Source organism: Nerophis lumbriciformis, linkage group LG06, assembly GCF_033978685.3.
Source record: "Nerophis lumbriciformis linkage group LG06, RoL_Nlum_v2.1, whole genome shotgun sequence".
In the NCBI taxonomy this organism is placed as follows: Eukaryota; Metazoa; Chordata; class Actinopteri; order Syngnathiformes; family Syngnathidae; genus Nerophis; species Nerophis lumbriciformis.
In genome coordinates this window covers 17,565,250-17,588,454 of record NC_084553.2, presented here as the reverse complement: position 1 = coordinate 17,588,454, position 23,205 = coordinate 17,565,250, and the positions used below count along the sequence as shown (strand labels likewise).

At 38.1% G+C, this 23,205-nt stretch overlaps 1 protein-coding gene across 2 annotated transcripts in view; it reads right to left on the bottom strand.

Annotated features, from left to right (window-relative positions):
- Positions 1 to 6,303: 6,303 nt before the first annotated feature.
- The window catches only part of ano1a (anoctamin 1, calcium activated chloride channel a), a 185,359-nt gene continuing 168,457 nt past the window's right edge, over positions 6,304 to 23,205 (bottom strand). For both annotated transcript variants that reach the window (XM_061963822.2, XM_061963821.2), the window contains exon 26: positions 6,304 to 7,334. In XM_061963822.2, the coding sequence (XP_061819806.1) occupies positions 7,122 to 7,334 (213 nt within the window). In that variant the 3' untranslated portion in view covers positions 6,304 to 7,121. The remainder of the gene's footprint in view (positions 7,335 to 23,205) is intronic.

Sequence of the window (23,205 nt, the reverse complement as noted above, 5' to 3'; positions counted from 1 at the left end):
CGTAGATGGTAAAATCCCTAAATTCCTTGCAATAGCTGATTGAGAAAGGTTTTTCTTAAACTGTTCAACTATTTGCTCACGCATTTGTTGACAAAGTGGTGACCCTTGCCCCATCCTTGTTTGGGAATGACTGAGCATTTCATGGAATCTACTTTTATACCCAATCATGGCACCCACCTGTTCCCAATTTGCCTGTTCACCTGTGGGACGTTCCAAATAAGTGTTTGATGAGCATTCCTCAACTTTATCAGTATTTATTGCTACCTTTCCCAACTTCTTTGTCACGTGTTGCTGGCATCAATTCTAAAGTTAATGATTTGCAAAAAAAAAAAATGTTTATCAGTTTGAACATCAAATATGTTGTCTTTGTAGCATATTCAACTGAATATGGGTTGAAAATGATTTGCAAATCATTGTATTCCGTTTATATTTACACCTAATACAATTTCCCAACTCATATGGAAACGGGGTTTGTAATAGTCACTGCCGTTGTGTCCTGAGGCAAGACATTTTACCCTTGCTCCCAGTACCACCCACACTGGTTTGAATGTAGCTTAAATGTAGATAATGGGTTTCACTATGTAAAGTGCTCTGAGTTTCTAGAACAAGCAGCACTATATAAATATAATATACTTCACTTCACCTCACATAAACAAAAGACGACACGTTTGGGGAGATTTTGACATGGTTGGGTAGCTGGTAGGGATAACAACACGTTAAAACAAAAAAAAACAAATTATAAAACGTTATGAACATTACAACTATGATAGTTGGACCAAATTATTTTGCAGCAATGTAAACTTGGTGTAAGCCCCGCCCGCAGGCACCTTCCACTCCAAGTAAAATCACTGTCAGTCAGTTGGAACTGTTAAAATTAATCGGAAAAATGGAGAACCTGTGAAACACAAAAAAACATCAGTAGTGCAAGAAAAATATGAAGCATAATTGGCATTGAAACACATATAATGGTACAAAAAATATCCACTAAAATATTGGCTTTTTTCAATGTTTGTATTTATTCTTTTCATTCAACATGTTACAATGCCAAAACTCGTTTCCGTGCCAATACAACCTTCTTCAATGCCAATATTTTTTTCAATGCCAAAACTTACTGGCAGTGTTTGCATACACAACAGACTACACGTTGATAAACAATACATAAGACATTTAATATAATCACTTGCACACACTTTGCACCTTCCACACCAGGAATATTGTACTATGCTCTGTGCCTTATCAGAAACAATTTCTACTTAAATAGAAAACCAAGAAATGTCAAAAGTTCATTTAAAGTATTAAAACACATTTGGGTTTCACTGATACACATTGACATACCGATTAAATAAGAAAGCCATTCAGCACTTGAAATACCTGTACTAATTCATGGAAAATGGTGATAAAGGTCAGGAAATTGTGTTTGCTTGTGCAGTAGTCCTAAAATATTTAAGACAAAAAGAGTAATGCATTGTTGACTGAAGGCCAGCAGAAATTATATAGAACCGTCCATCCATCCATTTTCTACAGCTTGTCCCTTTCGGGGTCGCAGGGGTGCTGGAGCCTATCCCAGCTGCATTCAGGCGGAAGGCGGGGTACAACCTGGACAAGTCGCCACCTCATCGCAGGGCCAACACAGATAGACAGACAACATTCACACACAAGGCCCAATTTAGTGTTGCCTATCAACCTATCCCCAGGTTTCTCTAATATAATATCGACACTTCTCTGGAAGTATGAATGGTAGGATTTTTGTGACAAGATTATTAGGCTTCCTGAGTGATCAGCGCTTAACTTGATAGTTTGATATTTATTCTTGATAACAACGATAATTAGAAAAATAGAAGATATACTCATGTGCAGTCGTGTAGCGAAAATAAAGTTTCTTATTGGTTGTAGTGCTGTTCTCCATCTCTATTGATAGCTGGCAGCACACTGCTTTCATCGTATCCACTTGTCTTTGTTTACGTATTTCATATAGAAGGCCAAGTCATCCCAAACAGGAGACTCACCAAGAAAGAGGGTTTTTAATATGGCACTAGCCAAAGGCTGGGTTGCACTGTATTAATTTTTTAAAGGCCATAAACTATGCATATAAATAAATCAGTATAACACATGTGGGAACAGTACAGTCACATACAGTTTTATACAGTTATGCCCCCAATTGTAGCATTAATGTTCTCATGTGACCTGATCTCTTGAAGACACGGTTGTACCCCAGATTTAATATGGGCCACTTTTCATATGATTCACTTTATAAATATAGTTTTTTTGTGAATACACGTGCACAACTGCAACAAATCAATTGGATTTTCATTATTTCTCATAGGAAAAGTACGGTTTTCATTCGATTATTGTCTGACTTTAAGAAATTGATAGCTAAAGAAAACCGGGTACCACTGTACTTCCACCAAGCACAAATAATGTAAAGAGCTTCATAATGATCATAAAGAAAAACAAACTCAAATAAATTGCTTTTAAATTCAAACAAAAATAATTACCACAACACATTCTTTAAAACAGTACAATAAAGCAAATTTTCAACAAAATAAAACACAATCAAAAATAGGCCAGAGCAGAGAGACTCATTCAGAGTTGAATTTCATTGATTGGAAGGACCATGTGGACAGACTTTTCTCCCTGAGAATACCAATACGTTTGGATTTAAATCAGATTGCATTGTTTTTGCTGATGATTTTGTTTGTTTGACGAATAAAAGTAACAATTCATTTTGACAATAAAAATTCTACAAGTCCAGGAAGTATGATTATACATTTGACTTTAACTAACCTAAAATGAGCACAGTGCTTTGTGCGAGAAGACTTTAAGTCAGTTGTTGTCATGTGACAGTCATGTGATTATCCGATGTATAAACACATGTGAAGGAGATAGCTCTATTCTAAAAGCTAATTTATTGTAATATTCTTAGTGCTATTTTACCAAATGCTAGCATAGTGTTGTAATGTTCACATTTTAGCCATTCTCCTTATGTTAGAATGCATTTACTGTATCTATCTTGATGTAAAATAGCAATGGAATTGCCGTAACACTTTCCGTACTTAAAGACTCTGCTATGGGCTAGCATGGAAACTTTAAAGGGGAACTGCATTTTATTTGGAATGTTTGCCTATTTTTCACCGATGCCATTTTTTTTTCATGCATTCTAAATATGCGATCAAAAGTCCGTTTACAATGGAGCCTATACGGGAGTCGCTCTATTCTGCCTATAAAAGCCCTTAAAATCATTCAAACACCTCCATTAAGGTTTTATATACATGCTGTAAGTATATATGTCATGTAGTAACAGGCACATTATTAGTAATATAACATTTTTACGTATTTTTATCATTTTAAGCATACGCGGCGCATTAATTTAAAACCGCAAAAAAAGCAGACTTTTATTTACCTCTATTTACAAATTAGAATGCATTAAAAAATACATTGGTCGTCATGTTTTTCATAATGATTGCAAACGATAGGCAAAATTCCCCAAAAAGTGCAGTTACCCTTTGAGCGTGTTAGCATTTCAGCCATTTTCCTTATGTTAAATAGCATTTAACAACTTTATAGGACATAAAGTCACCATAAAATTGCATTAGCACTTTTGGTACTTAATGTTATCTTGTTAGGTGCTTTCATGCTGTTAACATTTTAGCCATTTTCTCACTATATAGCATACCTACATGTCTTGATGCAAATTGACCATGAAACTGCCTTAGCCCTTTTTGTACTTAGTGCTATCTTGCTCAGTGCTAGCATGCTGAATGTAAAATGTTCAACATTTTAGTCATTCTCAATTTACAGGAAATAGTTTATATTCCTACATATGACAAATGAAACTCATTATAGATCTGCTTTAGCCCTTTCGGTACTTAGTGCCATATTAACAGTTGCTAACATAACATTGACCTAATGTCATTTACCAACATCGCATGAGATAAAATCACTAATGAACACAAAAACAACATTTCTACAGAAGACCTGACATGACATCAATTATGAGTATTTCAGAACCCACCCCCCACCATACTTGCCAACCTTGAGACCTCCGATTTCGTGAGGTGGTGGTGGGGCGTGGTTGGGGGCGTGGCTAAGAGGGGAGGAGTATATTTACAGCTAGAATTAACCAAGTCAAGTATTTCATATATATATATACAGTTGTGTTCAAAATATTAGCAGTCGCACATCACTAGCAAGATAAATCACTGATTTTGTTAGAATTTCAACTTCTACACTGCAAGTAAATTTCTAGAATGTTTAGTAAAGGTATAGAAAACCAACAGACCCAACAGGCATGACATGCATGCTGCTGATTCTGTAAAAACTGAATCATTTACTGAAAGGGGCGTGTTCAAAAAAATAGCAGTGCTGAGTTCCATTAGTGAGGTCATTGATTATGTGGAGAAAAAAAAGGTGTTAAACAGGTGGTCCTTTTTTAAGGATGTTGTCAAATGAGGCTGTATATGCTGGCTGTGCATTTGTCCTTGAAAAACAGAGTCAAATGAGTCATTCCAGACACTGTTCAGAAGAAGAGCGTTCTTTGATTAAGAAATTAATAAAAGAGGGGAAAACCTATAAAGAATTGCAGAAAATTAGAGGCTGTTCAGCTAAAATGATATCAAACGCTTTAAAATGGCAGCCAAAACCAGAAAGGAGAGGAAAAAAAAGAAAAAGCACTACTGGAATGGATCGGAGAATAACCAAAATGGCAAAGGCTCAGCCAATGATCAGCTCTAGGAGGATCAAAGAAGATCTAACATGGCCTGTGAGTACTGCAAGAATCAGACCACGTCTATGTGAAGCCAGGCTAGCAGCAAGAAGCCCCCGCAAAGTAACATTGTTAAAAAAAAGACGTGTACCGAAGCGGTTACAATTTGCCAAAGAACACATTGACTGGCCTAAAAATAAATGTCGTAATATTTGGGGACTGATGAGAGTATGATTGTTCTTTTTGAATCTAAGGGCCACAGACTGTTTGTCAGACGTCCTGCAAACACTGAATCCAAGCCCCAGTACACAGAGAAGACGGTGAAGCATGGTGGTGCAAGCATCATGATATGGGGATGTTTCTCGTACTATGGTGTTGGTCCTATTTATCGCATACCAGGGATCATGGATCAGTTTGAGTACATCAGAATACTGGAAGAAGTCATATTGCCATATGCTGAAGAGGGATGCCCTTGAAATGGGTGTTTCATCAAGACAATGACCCCAAACACACCAGCAAGCAAGCAAAATCATGGTTCCAGACAAACAGAAATCAAGTAATGGAGTGGCCAGCACAATCCCCGGACCTTAATCCCATTGAAAACTTGTGGGCTGACAGAAAAAATGCTGTTCATGAGGCAAAACCAAGAAATGCAGAGGAATTGTGGAACGTAGTACAATTGTCCTGGGCTGCAATACCTGTTGGTGGACTCCATGTGCCACAGATGTGAAGCAGTTATCAGAAACCGTGGTTATGCAACTAAATATTAGTTCATGATTCTCAATAAAGTTGAATATGCAAGCCTTTCTTAGTTTATACAGTACATTCGAGTTTTGTAAAGAAATATACCAGCACTGCTATTTTTTTGTTTTATATTTAAAGTTAAAGTTAAAGTTAAAGTACCAATGATTGTCACACACACACTAGGTGTGGCGAGATTATTCTCTGCATTTGACCCATCACCCTTGATCACCCCCTGGGAGGTGAGGGGAGCAGTGGGCAGCAGCGGTGGCCGCGCCCGGGAATCATTTTGGTGATTTAACCCCCAATTCCAACCCTTGATGCTGAGTGCCAAGCAGAGAGGTAATGGGTCCCATTTTTATAGTCTTTGGTATGACTCGGCCGGGGTTTGAACTCACAACCTACCGATCTCAGGGCAGACACTCTAACCACTAGGCCACTGAGTAGGCTATTTATTTATTGACTTTCTGTAAAATATTATCGAATTCAATTACTTTTTTCCAATTTTCTGGCTGTGAAATAGAATGTGCAGTGTCCCCAATGCATTTGTGTTCATTAAAATACAATTTATTTGAAGAATTTTGAGGTTTACTCATCTTTTTAAAACACACTGCTATTATTACGAACATAACTGTATGTATATATATATATATATATATATATATATATATATATATATATATATATATATATATATATACATAAGAAATACTTGACTTTCAGTGAATTCTAGCTATAAATATATATTACTTTTATTGTATGTATGTATATATATATATATATATATATATATATATATATATATATATATATATATATATATATATATATATATATATATAAAATAAATACTTGAATTTCAGTGTTCATTTATTTACACATATACTTGTTGAGTTAAGGGTTGAATTGTCCATCCTAACCATGCTGAACACCCTCTCTGATGATGCATTGCTGTGTGGCACGCACAAAAGTGCTTTCATCAAATGCACTAGATGGCAGTATTGTCCTGTTTAAGAGTGTCACAACATTGCTGTTTACGGCAGACGAACTGCTTTACGGTAGACCAAAACGTGACTGCTGTTGTGTGTTGTTACCGCGCTGGGAGGACGATAATGAAACTGCCTAACAATAAACCCACATAAGGAACCAAGAACTCGCCCTCGATCATTCTACAGTTATAACGTCATTGGGCAGGCACACCGCTTATATTGTGGGAAAGCGGACTCATGGACCTGAGTCCGCCTGAATTTCGGGAGATTTTCGGGAGATAATTTGTCCCGGGAGGTTTTCGGGAGAGGCGCTGAATTTCGGGAGTCTCCTGGAAAATCTGGGAGGGTTGGCAAGTATGCCCCCCACCATTGCCAGAAATGTGTTTCATGAGGTCTGTGGTATATCCCTCATCATTTTACCTCATTTTAGTTTATGTTTGGGTTCAGGAAGTAAAAGTGTACATTGAAAAAAAAAATACTAACTCTAAAATGCTGACGACTAATGTGAACATATTAAAGTTACAGGTCTTTACAACAAATAATCCCCAAAACTGTCTTTATTAAGGTATAACTATTCTAGCTACTGTTGAAAGTACTCATAATGTAACCTTTAAATGTATCATTTTAATTCTAATTCGTTAAAGTGTGCTTATTTTTCAATAAAAATGTACTGCTTACAGTGGAGTAATTTATGTTTTACTACGTGCACATTGTAGGCTCTTGTTGGGCGATGCACAACTGTTCCGTTTTTGACTGTTTCGCAGGGCAAGCTTCCTTCCTTGCTCTTCCTTCATGAACAGCTCCACCATCAACACCTTTTCCTTGTGGATCTGTAGGCTGATGTCCTTTGGTATGTCTGCGATCAACCAATCAATAAAGTCACTCATGACTATCACCACATTCTGTGAGGAAACAAAAATGGAAAACATCAGTATACTGACAGAGACTATCCCTAAATATACCAAAATGTATACACAGTGTTTGATCTATTGATGCTAAAAATGGATTAGGCTCAATAAAAGTATTTTGAAAGTGATAAACATTACCAAGAAAAATACCAGAACAAGCAATGACAACAATAACTACAAACTCAAGTATAAGTATTGTGGGCGTTCTGATAATCAGCATATACTGTAACCCTCAACTGCCCAGAGCTTTATGGCTATTCGAACGGGTCAACAAGGCTCACAGGAGTGATGAGCTGATGTGGACATTAAGTGTCATGTTTACGTCCGACCTGTTGCTGGTCTAGTGATGTTCCCAGACCTTCTGTTGGGGCAGGATTAGATATTCTTACCCTCTTTGAACTCTGTAGAGAAGCCTTTAGTTGGTAGCAAATGTCCCAGGGACGTTTAGGAGCGGCTGTAATAAAGGCTGAGCTTTTTTCATACTCACGTTAGGTCGTGTTCATAATCTTGCATTATTTTAGAGTAGTTTTGTGTTTTTCTGTATATCTAACACGTTTCTGTCGAGCAAGCTAATTTGGTCAAATGCAGTGATGTGCAAAACACCTGAGTTACTGACATAGGGCTGCAACTAACAATTATTTTGATAGTCAATTAGTCAACGATTAGTCAACTAATCGGATAATAAATCGTAAATATATTTAATGACTCTAATTTTTCTATCAACTTATAAATGCAGCTTAGGTTATTTTAGGCATATGCTTACTTACAACAAAGATGACTAATTCATTCATCCATCCACCCATCCATTTTCTACTGCTTGTCCCTTTGAATAATTCTTAAAACGTTGGCTATTTAATAGATTGTATGTTTAATCTTGTGATACTTCCACATTGGTGCCTGTCTGTCTCTATCTGTGTGTGTGTGTATGTGTGTGTGCGTGTTCTGGCAATGCTTACTTAATGGGGACGTCGCTCTGTTTACAAAGTCACCTTTTTAGGGGACCTTTGACGGTATGGGGACAAAAAAACAGGTCCCCTAAAGGGAAACCTTTTTAAATAATAGTCAGATCCATTCTGAAGATGCCTAAGTGATTTTTAGGCTTTGGCCCATAAAATATATTTACTGGTTAGTTTAAGTGTGTGACATTTGCACAGCAGCCCCCTCATCGGGCTGTAGCTGGTACTGCACTCGCTGTTCTGCTCATATCCCTTCCGTGATTAGTTAATCACTTCCACCCATAACGAAGGAGGTTTGTCTGCAGGAGATGTCGGCTGATGGGATACGAAAATAAGCTGTTTAAACCAAAAGGTAAGCACATCTTTCTTATAAATGGAGGTTATTGACTATCATTTGTACAAGAACAATTTGTTCATAACCAAGTTAAGCCAAAAAATTAGGTAAGCTAGTTACGTCTTGTGAGTTAGTATAGCACGAAAACTAATTCGACCTGATTCGCTGTAGGAGCTAAGCTAAGCAAAGTATAGCTCGGAAAATAAGCATGTTTTATCAATATATATTTATATATTTTACTACAAAGAGTTAAGGATATATTTTTTGGGGTGCACCTCAGCGAACCTTTTCCAACAGGTGCATTTAATTAAGAACATCAGCCTGCATTACAACACTCCCACTTAGTTTTTCAAAGACATAAATGCCCTTTAAATAATATTACAGAGCCGTGCTCTCCTTCACATTAATATGTCAAACAACAACAAAATATTTTTGTTTTTTACATTGTTTTTCACAGGAACTCTTTTAGTTTGTTTACAATAATTTTACTGAAACTCTTTTTCACATTTTTTTCTTTTTTGACTTGCTTTGATCAGGCAGCGTTCGGCGTACTTCTGTCAAGCATAACTAACCACTGTATCTAAATAGGGAAAAGTCCAATCTCACCCCTGAGATATTCAAACTTCTGTCTAGGCAGTGGTTTGGTAAAGATATCCGCTTCATGTCATTTGTTGGACAATATTGCAGTTCTATTTGTCCATTCAGCACACATTCACTGATGTAGTGATAGCAAATGTCTATGTGTTTGGTCCTGGAGTGGTTCACAGGATTCTTCGCGATTGCGATGGCTCCTTGGTTGTCTTCCAGGATCACTGTGGACAGTGTTTCCACTCCGAGATCACTCAGTAATCTTTTCAGCCAGATTCCTTCTTGAGCGGCTTGACTGAGTGCGATGTACTCCGCTTCTGCTGTTGAAAGTGCAACTGTTGCTTGTTTCTTGCTGAGCCAGCTCACTGCTCCTCCACTCAGTAGAAAAACGTTGCCTGTTGTTGAGCGTCTGTCATCTTGATCTCCAGCCCAGTCAGCATCTTAGAATCCAATCAAAGCTCCAGAGTCTGACTGCTCGTACTTGAGAGCAAAGTTCACTGTCCCTTTCAAGTATCGAAGTATCCTCTTCACAGCTGTCAGATGTGCAGCATCTGGATTTGCGTTGAACTTTGACACAGCACTCACTGCTTGAGCTATGTCTGGTCGTGTGGCCATTGCAGCATACAGTAGACTTCCCACCATTGACTGATAGGTATGCTGGTCCACTTGCTTACTGACACCATCGCTCTTTCTCAATTTGACATTGGCATCAGCAGGAGTTGTCACAGGATTTGCATTATCCATTCCATATTTCTGAAGTATGGCTTCAATGTAATGCTTCTGATGAAGAATTACACGATTATTCTCTTTATCTTGGATCACAGAGATGCCCAGGATATAGGACAGCTCTCCCATGTCTTTCATCTTGTAGCGCTCCTTGAGAGCCACTCTGAGCTTGTTCATGCTCTCAGTTGACTCTTTTATCACAATGAAATCATCGACGTAAACTGCAAGTATCTCAAGCTCTTTTCTTGATCTCACAAACACACAGGGGTCTGATGTGCTCCGCTTGAATCCGATTTCCATCATGAACTCTGTGAAAGCCTTGCTCCAGCAGCGAGGAGACTGCTTCAGTCCATAGATTGATTTTTTTAGTTTGCAAAGCAGGTGTTCCTGCCCTGGTTTGATGTAGCCCTCTGGCTGCTCCATGTAGATGTCTTCTTCCAGGTGCCCATTAAGGAATGCAGTTACAACATCCATCTGGTGTACATGTAAATTGTTTTGAATGGCAAAGGACAATAATGTACGAATAGAGCTGAAACGTACCACAGGTGAAAATGTTTCATCATAGTCAGCACCATATAACTGTGAGTAGCCCTTGGCAACGAGCCTGCACTTGTATCTCTCCACTCTTCCATCACTATGATGCTTGACTCTAAACACCCATCTCGATCCTACTGCCTTTCTTTCTCTTGGTAAATTCACCAAGTCCCACGTCTCATTTTCAAGCAGTGACTCATATTCCAAGTCAGCCGCCTCCTGCCATTCTTTTGCATTAGGACTCACCAATGCTTCTTTCAGTGTGATTGGCTCTGTCACGCGACACATATTGGCATGATGATCAACAGTCACTATATCGACAAACTCATCATATCCAAATCTTCTGGGAGCATTTCTGATTCTGCCACTTGTTCTGACAGTGCTGTCAACTGTGACTTCATCATGTTGTGTTTCATTCTCATCTGTTTGTATGGCTATCTCGTTCTCTGAACAGAGTACTTTCATTTTCTGCTTCCAGCTGAAGTTTGATTCATCGAAGATGACATCACGGCGGATTAGAATCCTCCTCTTCTCTTCACCATACAGCCGATATCCCTTGGCATAGTTTGCATATCCCACAAAACGAAGCTTCACAGCCTTTTTGTCCAGTTTCCTTCTTTCTTCATCTGGGATATGTGCATAAGCAATATAGCCAAACACCTTCATGTGACTCATGTCAGGTTTCTTTCCACACCATTTCTCATAGGGTGTCTCTTCCTTCAGAACAGCTGTGGGCAGCCTATTCTGTATGTAAGCTGCAGTGGCTAGAGCCTCTGCCCAGAACATCTTTGACAACTTTGCATGTGACAACATGCTTCTAGCTGCTTCAACTAATGTCCTGTTTTTTCTTTCTGCAACACCATTTTGCTGTGGTGAGTGAGGTACAGTCATTTCATGGTGGATGCCTTGAGACTTCAAATATTCTTGAAACGCCTTTATCTGCCCTCAGCCTTGTGACGCTTAGACCAGACTCATTTAAGAATGTTCTCTCAAATTCCCTGAATTTTCTTAGCACCTAATTTTTCTGTTTCAAGAAGTATACCTTGCAGCATCTTATGTAATCATCAATGAAAGTCACAAAATATTTTGCTCCACCTATAGATTCAGTCTGCATGGGACCACAGACATCACTATGAATCAGCTGCATCTTGCGTTTGGAACGGATTCCTCCAATCGACTTGAATGGCTTCTTAGCCAACTTGCCTTCCACACATCCTTCACAGAAGGGAATCTCTTTTTCTGCAGAAAGGTTCACTCCGTTCACCAGATCTTTGAGTTCTTTAAGCTTGGTAGTGTGACCAAGGCGCTGGTGCCACAGGCTGGCCGCTACAAAAGCACCGTGACATACAGTTTCACTTCCTTCAATATCCAGCTGATATAGTCCATCAGCTCTTTGTGTTCCCATTCCTTGAAGTGTTCCACTTTTTCCACATATGTAGCAACGAGACTTTCTGAACTGCACTGTATTCCCTTTCTTGGTAGCAGCTCCCACTGAGAATAAATTCCCAGACAGCTTTGGAACATACAGCACATCATACATTGTGACATTTTTTACATCACTTAATTTGAAAGTTTTCAGGTTGACATTTCCAATTCCTAGGGCGTCAACCACCCTGCCATCACCCAGTTTCACAGACTGTGATTTTGTGAACTGCTGGTATTCTTTAATGTCTTTATCACACGTCATGTGTTTTGATGCTCCAGAATCAATTAACCACTCAGCCTGTTGTGGTCTATCACTGTTTGCATCCCTGATCACAAAGGCACTTTCAGAGGAATCTTCTTCATCCTCACACATCATGTGCTTGGCCTTGTGGATTTTCTTTTTTGGTTTGTTTTTCAAGGTTGGACATTCGCGCTTGATATGGCCTTCTCTACCACATTTGCAACATCTCCACGTGCTTTTGTCTGCTGCTCCCACTGTCTTGGAGCTATCCTGCACATTTCCCCGAAATTGTGATGACATGGCGGATGCACCACCTGACGTAGCACCACTGGAATCATTAGCATTCACTCGCTTTTGCTCTTCATTTATTAATGCTTGCTGAACAAACTTCTGTGTCAGGTTGTCAATCTTTGTTTCTAGTGCAGTGACAATTAACTTGGTGGCAAGCTACCCAACAGTGTCACAATTTGGTCTTCCTCTTCAATTACAGATCCATTTGCTGATAGCTGATCAGCTAGCTCCTTCATTTGTTTTAAATGATCAGTTAAAGCCTCTCCTTCCTTCATTTCACATCTGAAATATATTTTCTTCAGAAACAGTTTATTAGCCAAAGTATCCCTCTCAAAATGGGCTTTCAGCGTGGTCCACGCCTCTTTGGGAGTTTGACAGTTTGTTATCAGGTACAACTGGGGTGTACTTACATTTAGCACTAACATAGAGAACGCTTTCTCTCTCCGTCTTGTGAATTCCGCCTGTGCTGCTGCGTTAGCATCTGCGGCTAGCGTCTCCGTCTCCATTAGCATGCCCCATTGTGTTCCATCTGAAACTTCCATGTTGCCCAGTTCTCTGGTCCGCTCAGTCTCTCAATAAACAGCTTATCCTCCATTGTGAGTTCCCACAATACCGTTTATCTTCACACAAAGTCCGTGCACAACAGCTTTTTAGCGACGATCTGGGCCCATAACTTGTTCTTTGGCAGAGTTTTTATTGACTGGCAAACACACAGAGCAAGTGCATATAAAAAGTGGAATGAAAAGATAAACAGTACAACAGTGCCATCTATTGGAAAAACTACTGCATTACAACATACGGTATACCGAAATTAGTTTAGTACCGCGATACTAATGAATAATTTTCGGTACTATACCGCCTCTGAAAAGTACCGGTCCCCCACCCCCCCGCGCTCCATGACGTCGTCACGTCGTGTCATTGCTGGTTTACAAACAGAGGAGCATGTTCGGTAGCGCACAATCACGGAATACTTACAAGCAGACACAGTGTGTAGACAGAAAAGGGAGAACGGATGCATTTTGGCTTAAAAACTAACGAAAAAGGGGAAGTTTTAACACTGAAACGCCCTCAGGAAGAAGTGCTTTAAGACATGGCTAGCGGCTAAAGTCCACCCCCAGTCGGCAGTGTTTTAGCTACTTCTAAATCACTAATCCTCGCCTCCATGGCGACAAATCAAGTATGTTTCTTACAAGTATCCTTCCTGCAGGACGAGGAATAGCTAAACATACTTCACTACACACCGTAGCTCACCGGCGTAAAAATGTAAACAAACGCCATTGGTGGATCTACACCTAACATCCACTGTAATGATACCAAGTACAGTAGCGTATCTAGTCGATACTACTATGATTACGTCGATATTTTTTTGGCATCACAACATCTTCTTTCGTTTAAAAAAAAAGATATATTATGTTTATAAACTCAGGAAATACGTCCCTGGACACATGAGGACTTTGAATATGACCAATGTATGATCCTGTAACGACTTGGTATCGGATTGATACCCACATTTGTGGTATCATTCAAAACTAATGTAAAGTATCAAACAACAGAAGAATAAGTGATTATTAAATTTTAACAGAAGTGTAGATAGAACATGTTAAAAGAGAAAGTAAGCAGATAACAGTAAATGAACAAGTAGATTAATAATACCACTTGTCCTTAATAATTTTGACAAAATAATAGAATAATAAATGACCCAATATGTTACTGCATATGTCAGCAGCTAAATTAGGAGCCTTTGTTTGCTTACTTACTACTAAAAGAGAAGTTGTCTTGTATGTTCACTATTTTATTTAAGGACAAAATTGCAATAATAAACATATGTTTAATGTACACTTAGATTTTTTGTTAAAATAAAGCCAATAATGCAATTTTTGTGGTGGTCCCCTTTCTTTAGAAAAGTACCGAAAAGTACTGAAAAGTATCTAACTAATTTTGGTACCGGTACCAAAATATTGGTATCGGGTCATTTAATTAACATTGTTACATGTGTTTATGTCAGTGTTTTTCAACCTTTTTTGAGCCAAGGCACATTTTTTTAATTGAAAAAATTCTGAGGCACACCACCAGCAGAAAACATAAAAAAATTAAACTTAGTAGTCGATATTGACAATAAAAAGTCGTTTTCGCAATTGTTGGATATGAATTCAAACCATAACCAATCATGCATCACTATAATCTTGTCTCAAAGTACTGTCACGACTTGTCACATCACACTGTGACTTATTTTGAGTTTTTTGGTGTTTTCCTATGTGTAGTGTTTTAGTTATTGTCTTGCGCACCTATTTTAGTGGCTTTTCCTCTTTTGTTGGTATTTTCCTGTAGCAGTTTCATGTCTTCCTTGAATGCTATTCCCCGCACCTGCTTTGTTTTCGCAATAAAGACTATTTAAGTTGTGCGGAGGCTATCCTTTGTGGGGAAATTGTTGATTGTCATATCAGGTACGGATATACTTTGTGGACGCCATCTGCTCCACACGCTGTAAGTCTTTGCTGTCGTCCAGCATTCTGTTTTTGTTTACTTTGCAGCCAGTTCAGTTTTAATTTTGTTTTGCATAGCTATCTTTAAGCTTCAATGCCTTTTCTTAGCGGCACTCACCTTTTGTTTATTTTTGGTTTAAGTGTTAGATACCTTTTTACCTACAAGCTGCCTCACGCATATTGTGATCACGACAAACCATGTTCCCAACATCTACAAAGCAATTAGCTACCTGCTGCCACCTACTGATATGTTAGAGTATTACATGGTTACTCTGCCAAGCTGTAGACAGCACAGACACTCAACAACGGCACATTTGCGGATTATAATTACTGGTTTGCAAAAATTATTTTTAACCCAATTAGGTGAAATTACATAATCTCCCACGGCACACAGTATCTCACACCACACTAGTGTGCCGCGGCACAGTGGTTGAAAAACACTGGTTTATGTCACCATCATGTGGGCAGTTAGTACATCTTTGACAAATGTGTATTTTGAATCAAACTTTTTTGACCGGAAGTTGCATGAGCCAAGCAGAGAAATTTACAGTGCCAGCACGTACTTCATGGTGGTTCTTTTTGAAGAAATACTGCATATATATTTTGTTTAATGTTGCATCGCCGTTTTACTGTGCCTTTAGGGGCGCTCCGCTCCTGCTGCAGCTGTGCCTGTAGGCTTAATTTAACTAATCCAAACTTCGACATAATAAGGTTAATATACAGTTTATGGTTGTTATTATTTCAGTTGTTGAATGTATTGCATGTTCGACTGTTTAACGCAATACATAACAAAATGTTTGTGCACTTTAATTAAGTGAGCATTGCAAATTTGTAGCGGTCATTGCAACTAAACATAAGACATTTAGTAAAGTATAATTTATAAACAAGTTGCTTATAAACTGTAACATCTTATTTGTGGTTTCACAATGTAATTAGACTGCAATAAAGGAATTAAGGCTCTGTTTAAAAGCAATGTAAATTAACTTTATGATGTGGTTTTAATTTGGCTGTGTCTTTATCTGACATGAAATAATGTGGAAATGTTTATTTCTGCAAGAATTACGTTTTCTTGTCTATTGTGTTTGGCTCACGACAAACTTTAAATTTGTTCTGTCTAAAGTGTCACCATTAAGCGTATATATTTAAACTTCATATAGGTAGGCTGTGGAGGCTCACTGTTTGACAATTATGGCATTTAATTTTGTATTAGACATTTATAAATGCATTTGCATTCATTACATTAAGACAAATAAGTAACCAAGGTGAATCCAAAATAACAAAGAGTCTTTGTTTTATTGTGGTTTGTGTTGTGTCTTAGAGAGAATGTAAGTGTTGTTAACCTCTCTTGTGTTGTGTTGTGAAAAACCTGCACTTTTAAATATTTGATTAACAAATTATTTGTTTAAATAATATTTTTAATATGTTCATCTTGGTTGACAATTCAGTTCATTGTTGCTTGTTATAGAACAAAACAACAATGTTTTGTCACGGACAAACCCCACAAAGGGCAAAAATACACCTGGACACATTGCTCATAGAGGGACGGTTTGCTGGGCTCATAGCTCACTTGCAGGTCCCTTGTGAAATATGGAGGTGAGTACATCTACATTATCATGTTTTCTAATCAATATTTACATTTTGATTGGTGTGTTTTTTAAAGTAGTAATACCTCCCTTGTTACTAAATTACTTATTTCTCCACCTGAGAATGCTATTGATATACCGTATATGTAGTGGCTATTTCGACTGGTTACTTACTTCCTGTCTATGAGGCATAGTTGTAATTAACTACTTCAGGAGTATTGGCACAGGAATGGGTGTTACTCGTTGAGTTGACTGGGTTTAAACTCACGAGGTAGAACAACCATGTAGCTCTCCTGTCCATCCATCAACATCTTTATTGATGTCACAGAACACATTTACATAAAACACATCAATTTCGGTTCAGCTAAAATACAGGCGGAAGTTGCAAATCTTCAAATTAAAGTACAGTGATAATTACGCCATAACTGGTCACTTATAGATGGGTTGCATATGACGTCACATTTGTTTTTCTTCTTTGCCACTTAATTGACACGATCGTCAAGCAGCTTGAGCGTAGCATTAAAACAAGTGAGAGTGAGTGGAACGTTTGAGCAGAAAACGTTGTATTGCTGTTCTGTTCTTGGGTGTTCCAATTGTTCAAATAGAGAGATAGAAACTAGCTTTTATAGAGTCCAGAAAGAAGTGGTTCATAAAGGTAATAAAGTCAAGAAAAAACTAAAGTGCATCAAAGGAAATGGAACTTAAAAATATCACTTTCATCATATTGTGGAATACAAACGAACGATGCTCGTGTCTGCAGCGATCCCTTTGTAAAATGTTTGTTTAAACCAGGGGTCGGGAACCTTTTTGGCTGAGAAAGCCATGAAAGACAAATATTTTAAAATGTATTTCCGTGAGAGCCATATTCTATTTTTTAACACTGAATACAACTAAATGCGTGCATTTTTAAGTAAGGCCAACATTTTTAGAGTATAATAAGTCTCTTATTCTTTTTAATAACATTGTTATTCTGAAGATAATCAATAATAAATAAAATACCTCTTACCATCAATGCGACTTCTTGAACAGGTGCGGTAGAAACGGATGGATGGATTAAGATGCATGAGAATCTTTTAGATTTTGAACGTTTTTTTTAACACTGTGATTACCGTATTTTTCGGACTATAAGTCGCAGTTTTTTTCACAGTTTGGCCGGGTGTGCGACTTATACTCAGGAGCGACTTATGTGTGAAATTAATAACACATTACCGTAAAATATCAAATAATATTATTTAGCTCATTCACTTAAGAGACTAGACGTATAAGAGTTAATCGGATTCAGCGATTAGGAGTGACAGATTGTTTGGTAAACGTATAGCATGTTCTATATGTTATAGTTATTTGAATGACTCTTACCATAATATGTTACATTAACATGCCAGGCACGTTCTCAGTTGGTTATTTATGCGTCATATAACGTACACTTATTCAGCCTGTTCACTATTCTTTATTTATTTTAAATTGCCTTTCAAATGTCTATTCTTGGTGTTGGGTTTTATCAAATACATTTCCCCAAAAAATGCAACTTATACTCCCGTGCGACTTATATATGTTTTTTTCCTTCTTTATTATGCATTTTCGGCCGGTGCAACCTATTCTCCGAAGCGACTTATACTCCAAAAAATACGGTACCAGCGGAATTATTCATTACTTATTTTGTTAAGCAATGTCAGCTAAGATTTATCTGAGAGCCAGATGCAGTCATCAAAAGAGCCACATCTGGCTCGAGAGCCATAGGTTCCCTACCCCTGGTTTAAACATTTGATTTGTTTAAGAAACATTCTGTGTGGGGCTTAGCTGCTTACGTGCAGTGATTTCTCCAGATTCTCTGAACCTTTTGATGATATTATGGACCGTAGATGGTGAAATCCCTAAATTCCTTGCAATAGCTGGTTGAGAAAGGTTTTCCTTAAACTGTTCAACAATTTGCTCACACATTTGTTGACAAAGTGGTGACCCTCGCCCCATCCTTGTTTGTGAATGACTGAGCATTTCATGGAATCTACTTTTATACCCAATCATGGCACCCACCTATTCCCAATTTGCCTGTTCACCTGTGGGATGTTCCAAATAAGTGTTTGATGAGCATTCCTCAACTTTATCAGTATTTATTGCCACCTTTCCCAACTTCTTTGTCACGTGTTGCTGGCATCACCTTCTAAAGTTAATGATTATTTGCAAAAAAATTAAATGTTTATCAGTTTAAGCATCAAATATGTTGTCTTTGTAGCATATTCAATTGAATATGGGTTGAAAATTATTTGCAAATCATTGTATTCCGTTTATATTTACATCTAACACAATTTTCCAACTCATATGGAAACGGGGTTTGTAGATGAATAAATCTCTCGTAGGCTCAACTGCATATACTGAATCATGATATCGCCAGCAAAGATTCATGCTGAACAACAAGGACATATACAGCTAAATAATGAGACAAAATATGAACTTCACGCCATAAAAACAATTGCAGACACACATTGTAAATGACAGACTAATATTTGTAGCAGGAAATCAACTGTAAACAAACTGATCCTTTAGCATCACAATCACAGCGGCACTCATTATGTCAATCATATACGTTACTTAGAGATGCACGAATAAGTCCAACTTTGTCTTTCACTGATTAATGTTTAATTTATGAACCCCTCAAATGTAAAAACATGATGTGGCTCCAATCTTATCTTCTCTAAATACCATAAGTGTCAAATGAAGTGAGGTAGCAGTAACCTCTTGGTGATAATAAATGGTTTAAATCTTTAAAAATAATATTTTTCTTAAGAGTGAAAAAATACACACTATCCCAATTAAAATATTTTTTTCATGATCACTTCTATATTTGCCTCTAAACCTTTCAAAATAAGCCTAAATCTGCACTGATGCAGGTAAATAAACAGTGGCCTACTGGCCTGAAACCCGGATGTGCCTCTCGGTCATGTGATTGCAACCCACCTATACTGCACTTGGAATGAACTTAAATCACATTTCTTAATCTTATACCACAGATCACAATAACAAAATATAAATATAATCTCCAAGAACCACCATAATGACCAACATTAAAATCCAGTAGCGTAGTAGGGCTAAGTATTCTTTAAAAATAAGTCAGAGGTTTTATTTAACAAGTATATTTAATATTTTGGCCACTGTAACATTACACACTGTTTGAACAGTGACACTGTGCTTGAATTGCTAATTTAGTGATTCTTTGTGTCACGTGGGGGTCGCATATTGATGCGGGATCGTTCCTTCCGTGCAACACGGACACTCCGGACAAAAACGTGAGGGTAAGAAATGATTTAATTAAATCATAGGCAAACAGAAAAACAAGCAAAAGAAAAGCGTGACGAACGCACGGGAAGCTAAGGCTAAAACTTAGCACAGGACTCAGGAACATGAAAACAAACCAACGTGATGTAGCTTACCGCAAACAAGGAGCACAGGACGAGTGAACAGAAAGGCAGGCTTAAATAGTGTCAGTGATGGAAAACAGGTGCGCGTCGGGAACACAAGCGGCAGGTGAAAATAATAAGTAACCATGGTGACGAAACAAACTCACAGGTGCACAAGCAATAACTAAAGGAGTCCAAAACTAACCAAACATAACTAAACAAAACATGATCCGACCACGGATCATGACACTTTGGCGTACAACTAGAAGGAGCCTGCATAACACTAGTTTGAGAATAATTGATGTAGACCACAAGGAAGTTTTTTCAATGTACAAAAATAATCAGAATATGACCCATTTTTTAAAATAGACATTACCTATCATCAGTCTTCACTATTCTCTACTTCACATTAGTCACTTGATTAACATACACATCAACCGAATGTCTTTTGAGATGACCGCCGGCTGGTGTGAGTTAAGTATGGAAAAAAAAGACAGGCAGGAAACACTTTTTATTCGACACAGACTATCTCTCCCAAACACTTGCCGTCAAATATGTAAAGACTGACCGCATAGTTCCTGTCTTCACAATAAAAGTGCTGCTCCATTCTGCCTGCGATAATAAAATAAGGGTCTCAAAAACTGGCTTGTACACTCATGCTTATTATGTATCTATATAGGAAAGTGACAGTTTTAATTTCAGGAGATGGCTCAACATGCCAAACACCAAAACAATCTAACTAGATTCCAAACCCAGGACAAAAGCTTACATGTTGAAGTGAGTTTGTAATAAATATCAAAATGACATTTTTAAGCAGAATCACCAAGAACCTGGATGAAGAAGACTAAGAAAGACTAAAACAGTTTGAGGTCAATTTTCAAAAACCTCTGCAGTCTGAGGAGTTTTTGAATAGGATTTGATTTTTAATAAAAATACATTTTGAGCTTGTATTGTTTGTTGTTTTACTTCACAACATATTACGCACGCACGCGCGCGGGCGCACGCACACATGCACACACACACACACAAACACACACACACACACACACACACACACACACACACACACACACACACACACACACACACACACACACACACACACACACACACACACACACACACACACACACACACACGATTTGAGTATCTTACAAACTCCATTCAAGAGTAGCCTCCAAACAAAAGAGGGCTCCAACACAACAGTTCTTTAAAACAATTCATTCAAACTCAGGTTGGAAACTATGATACTCAATCCTCCTCTTCTGACTCAAAACAATGTTTACAAATTGATATTAATTAATTAATAAGGAAATTCATACCGAACAACTTTATATTCATCCATACTCAAAAATGGATCTTAAAAACACTGTTATCATAATATTTGATCAATAATTCACATGAAAAATAAATACTTCTGGACCCTCAATTGACAGCCTCATGCTTGATAGAGAAGGGAAATGTTGACAATGGCAGGTGTTTATCTTTGAAATGTTTTCTGCGCACTACATTAGTTGTTTCAAAATTTAATTAGCAAATAAGTTTGAATAATTTCAACCAAGATGTGAAATGTACAACATTCAGAGGGCACAAAGTAAAGTAAAGGTTAGAAAGTAACAAATACAATATATGATTTAGCTCATTAGTGGGTTCAGTGTGGTGCACAAAATACACACTTTATAATCATGGTTCAAGTGTGATGACACCATCAACAAAGTAAAATAGATGTGAGTTGGGCAAGAGACTAAAATGCTTTCAGGTGCAAAGACTGCATTAAAAGAGTGTAATAATCCTATAATGCAGACCTGGGCATTCTGCGGCCCGCGGGCCACATCCGGCCCTTTGTACGTCCCTGTCCGGCCCGCGTGAGGCCAATCATAAATTACAAAATAAATTTAAAAACGTATCTTTGTCGAGTGTGCAATACAACGATGCTGCTTTTGTTTTGAAAAGCGTTATTTGTATTACTTCCGTGTGGACGTATCTTCTGCGCGATTGTGAGTGAATGTGAACAGCGGCATTCACAAATTACAAAATACATTTAAAAAAACATCTATGTCGTGCGTGCAATACAACTGTGCTGCTTTTATTTTGAAAAGTGTTATTTATGGGTGTATGTCCGGGTGTAACCTGTGAGTGAAGGTGCACAGCGACAAGTGATGCACGGTTACCCCCGAGACGCTAAAAAGAGAAAAGTTGATGACGAATGGCGTGTTTTCAACAAGACATGGACTGCCAAGTATTTCTTTACAGAAATTAAAGGTAAAGCCGTGTGCTTAATTTGTGGTACACATGTTGCTGTGTTTAAGGAATATAGTGTAACGACCTGCTGAAGTTGATGTTGTGTTCTTGAGTTGCGGAAATGAGGAGTGAGGATAGACGTGCGTGTGGAAGGAACGAGATAAGTTGAGCTGTGTTAGTATAGGTTGCTCAATAAAAGTTTAAAAAGAGCGCCAAACTTGGTGTGCACTTCTTCTGGATGCTACAATTGGTGTCAGAAGTAAAACTTTGCGCATACTGCCGCTGCTTGTGTGAATCCCGGACGTGAGCTTGTCGCAAAGAGAGAGAGAGAGAGAGAGGGCGAGAGAGAGAGAGAGGGAGAGAGAGAGGGAGAGAGAGGGAGGAAAGAAGGAAGGAGAGAGGCAGCGTCTACAGGTGCAGCGCGCGCTGCTTTGCATGGCGGAATTCCGCCCTCAATGAAGACTCCCAGGTTTGATGGCAAGGCGAACTGGGAGGCATTTCATTCCACTTCTGACACCAATTGTAGCGCCCAGAAGAAGTGCACACCATGTCTGACGCTCTTTTTAAACTTTTATTGAGCAACCTATACTAACACAGCTCAACTAAACTCGTTCTTTCCACACGCACGTCTATCCTCACTCCTCATTTCCGCAACAGCAACGCTTCCTCCTTCTTCGCCAATCACCTTACAGGCGTGCTACGTTCACAACAAAGAGGATGCAGGATAAAGTGACAGAAATCTAAATTTTTGCATTGTAATATACATCAGGAAGTGTTGTGTAAGAAAGTGTTAAAAATAAAACCATCAAAAGCCATCTGCTTTTGTATAAAGATAAGTTAGGTTAAATGAAAATATTATTATTATTATTATTTATCTTACGGTACATCAAAAATAATTTGAGCAAAATTTAATTGAAATATTGTCGGTGTGGCCCTCCAGCAGTGCTCGGGTTGCTCATGCGGCCCCCGGTAAAAATTAATTGCCCACCCCTGCTATAATGGGATGTTAACAAAATATTAAATTCCTCTCATTTTGAAACAAATTATACTTCGATGTTCTTAAATATATAT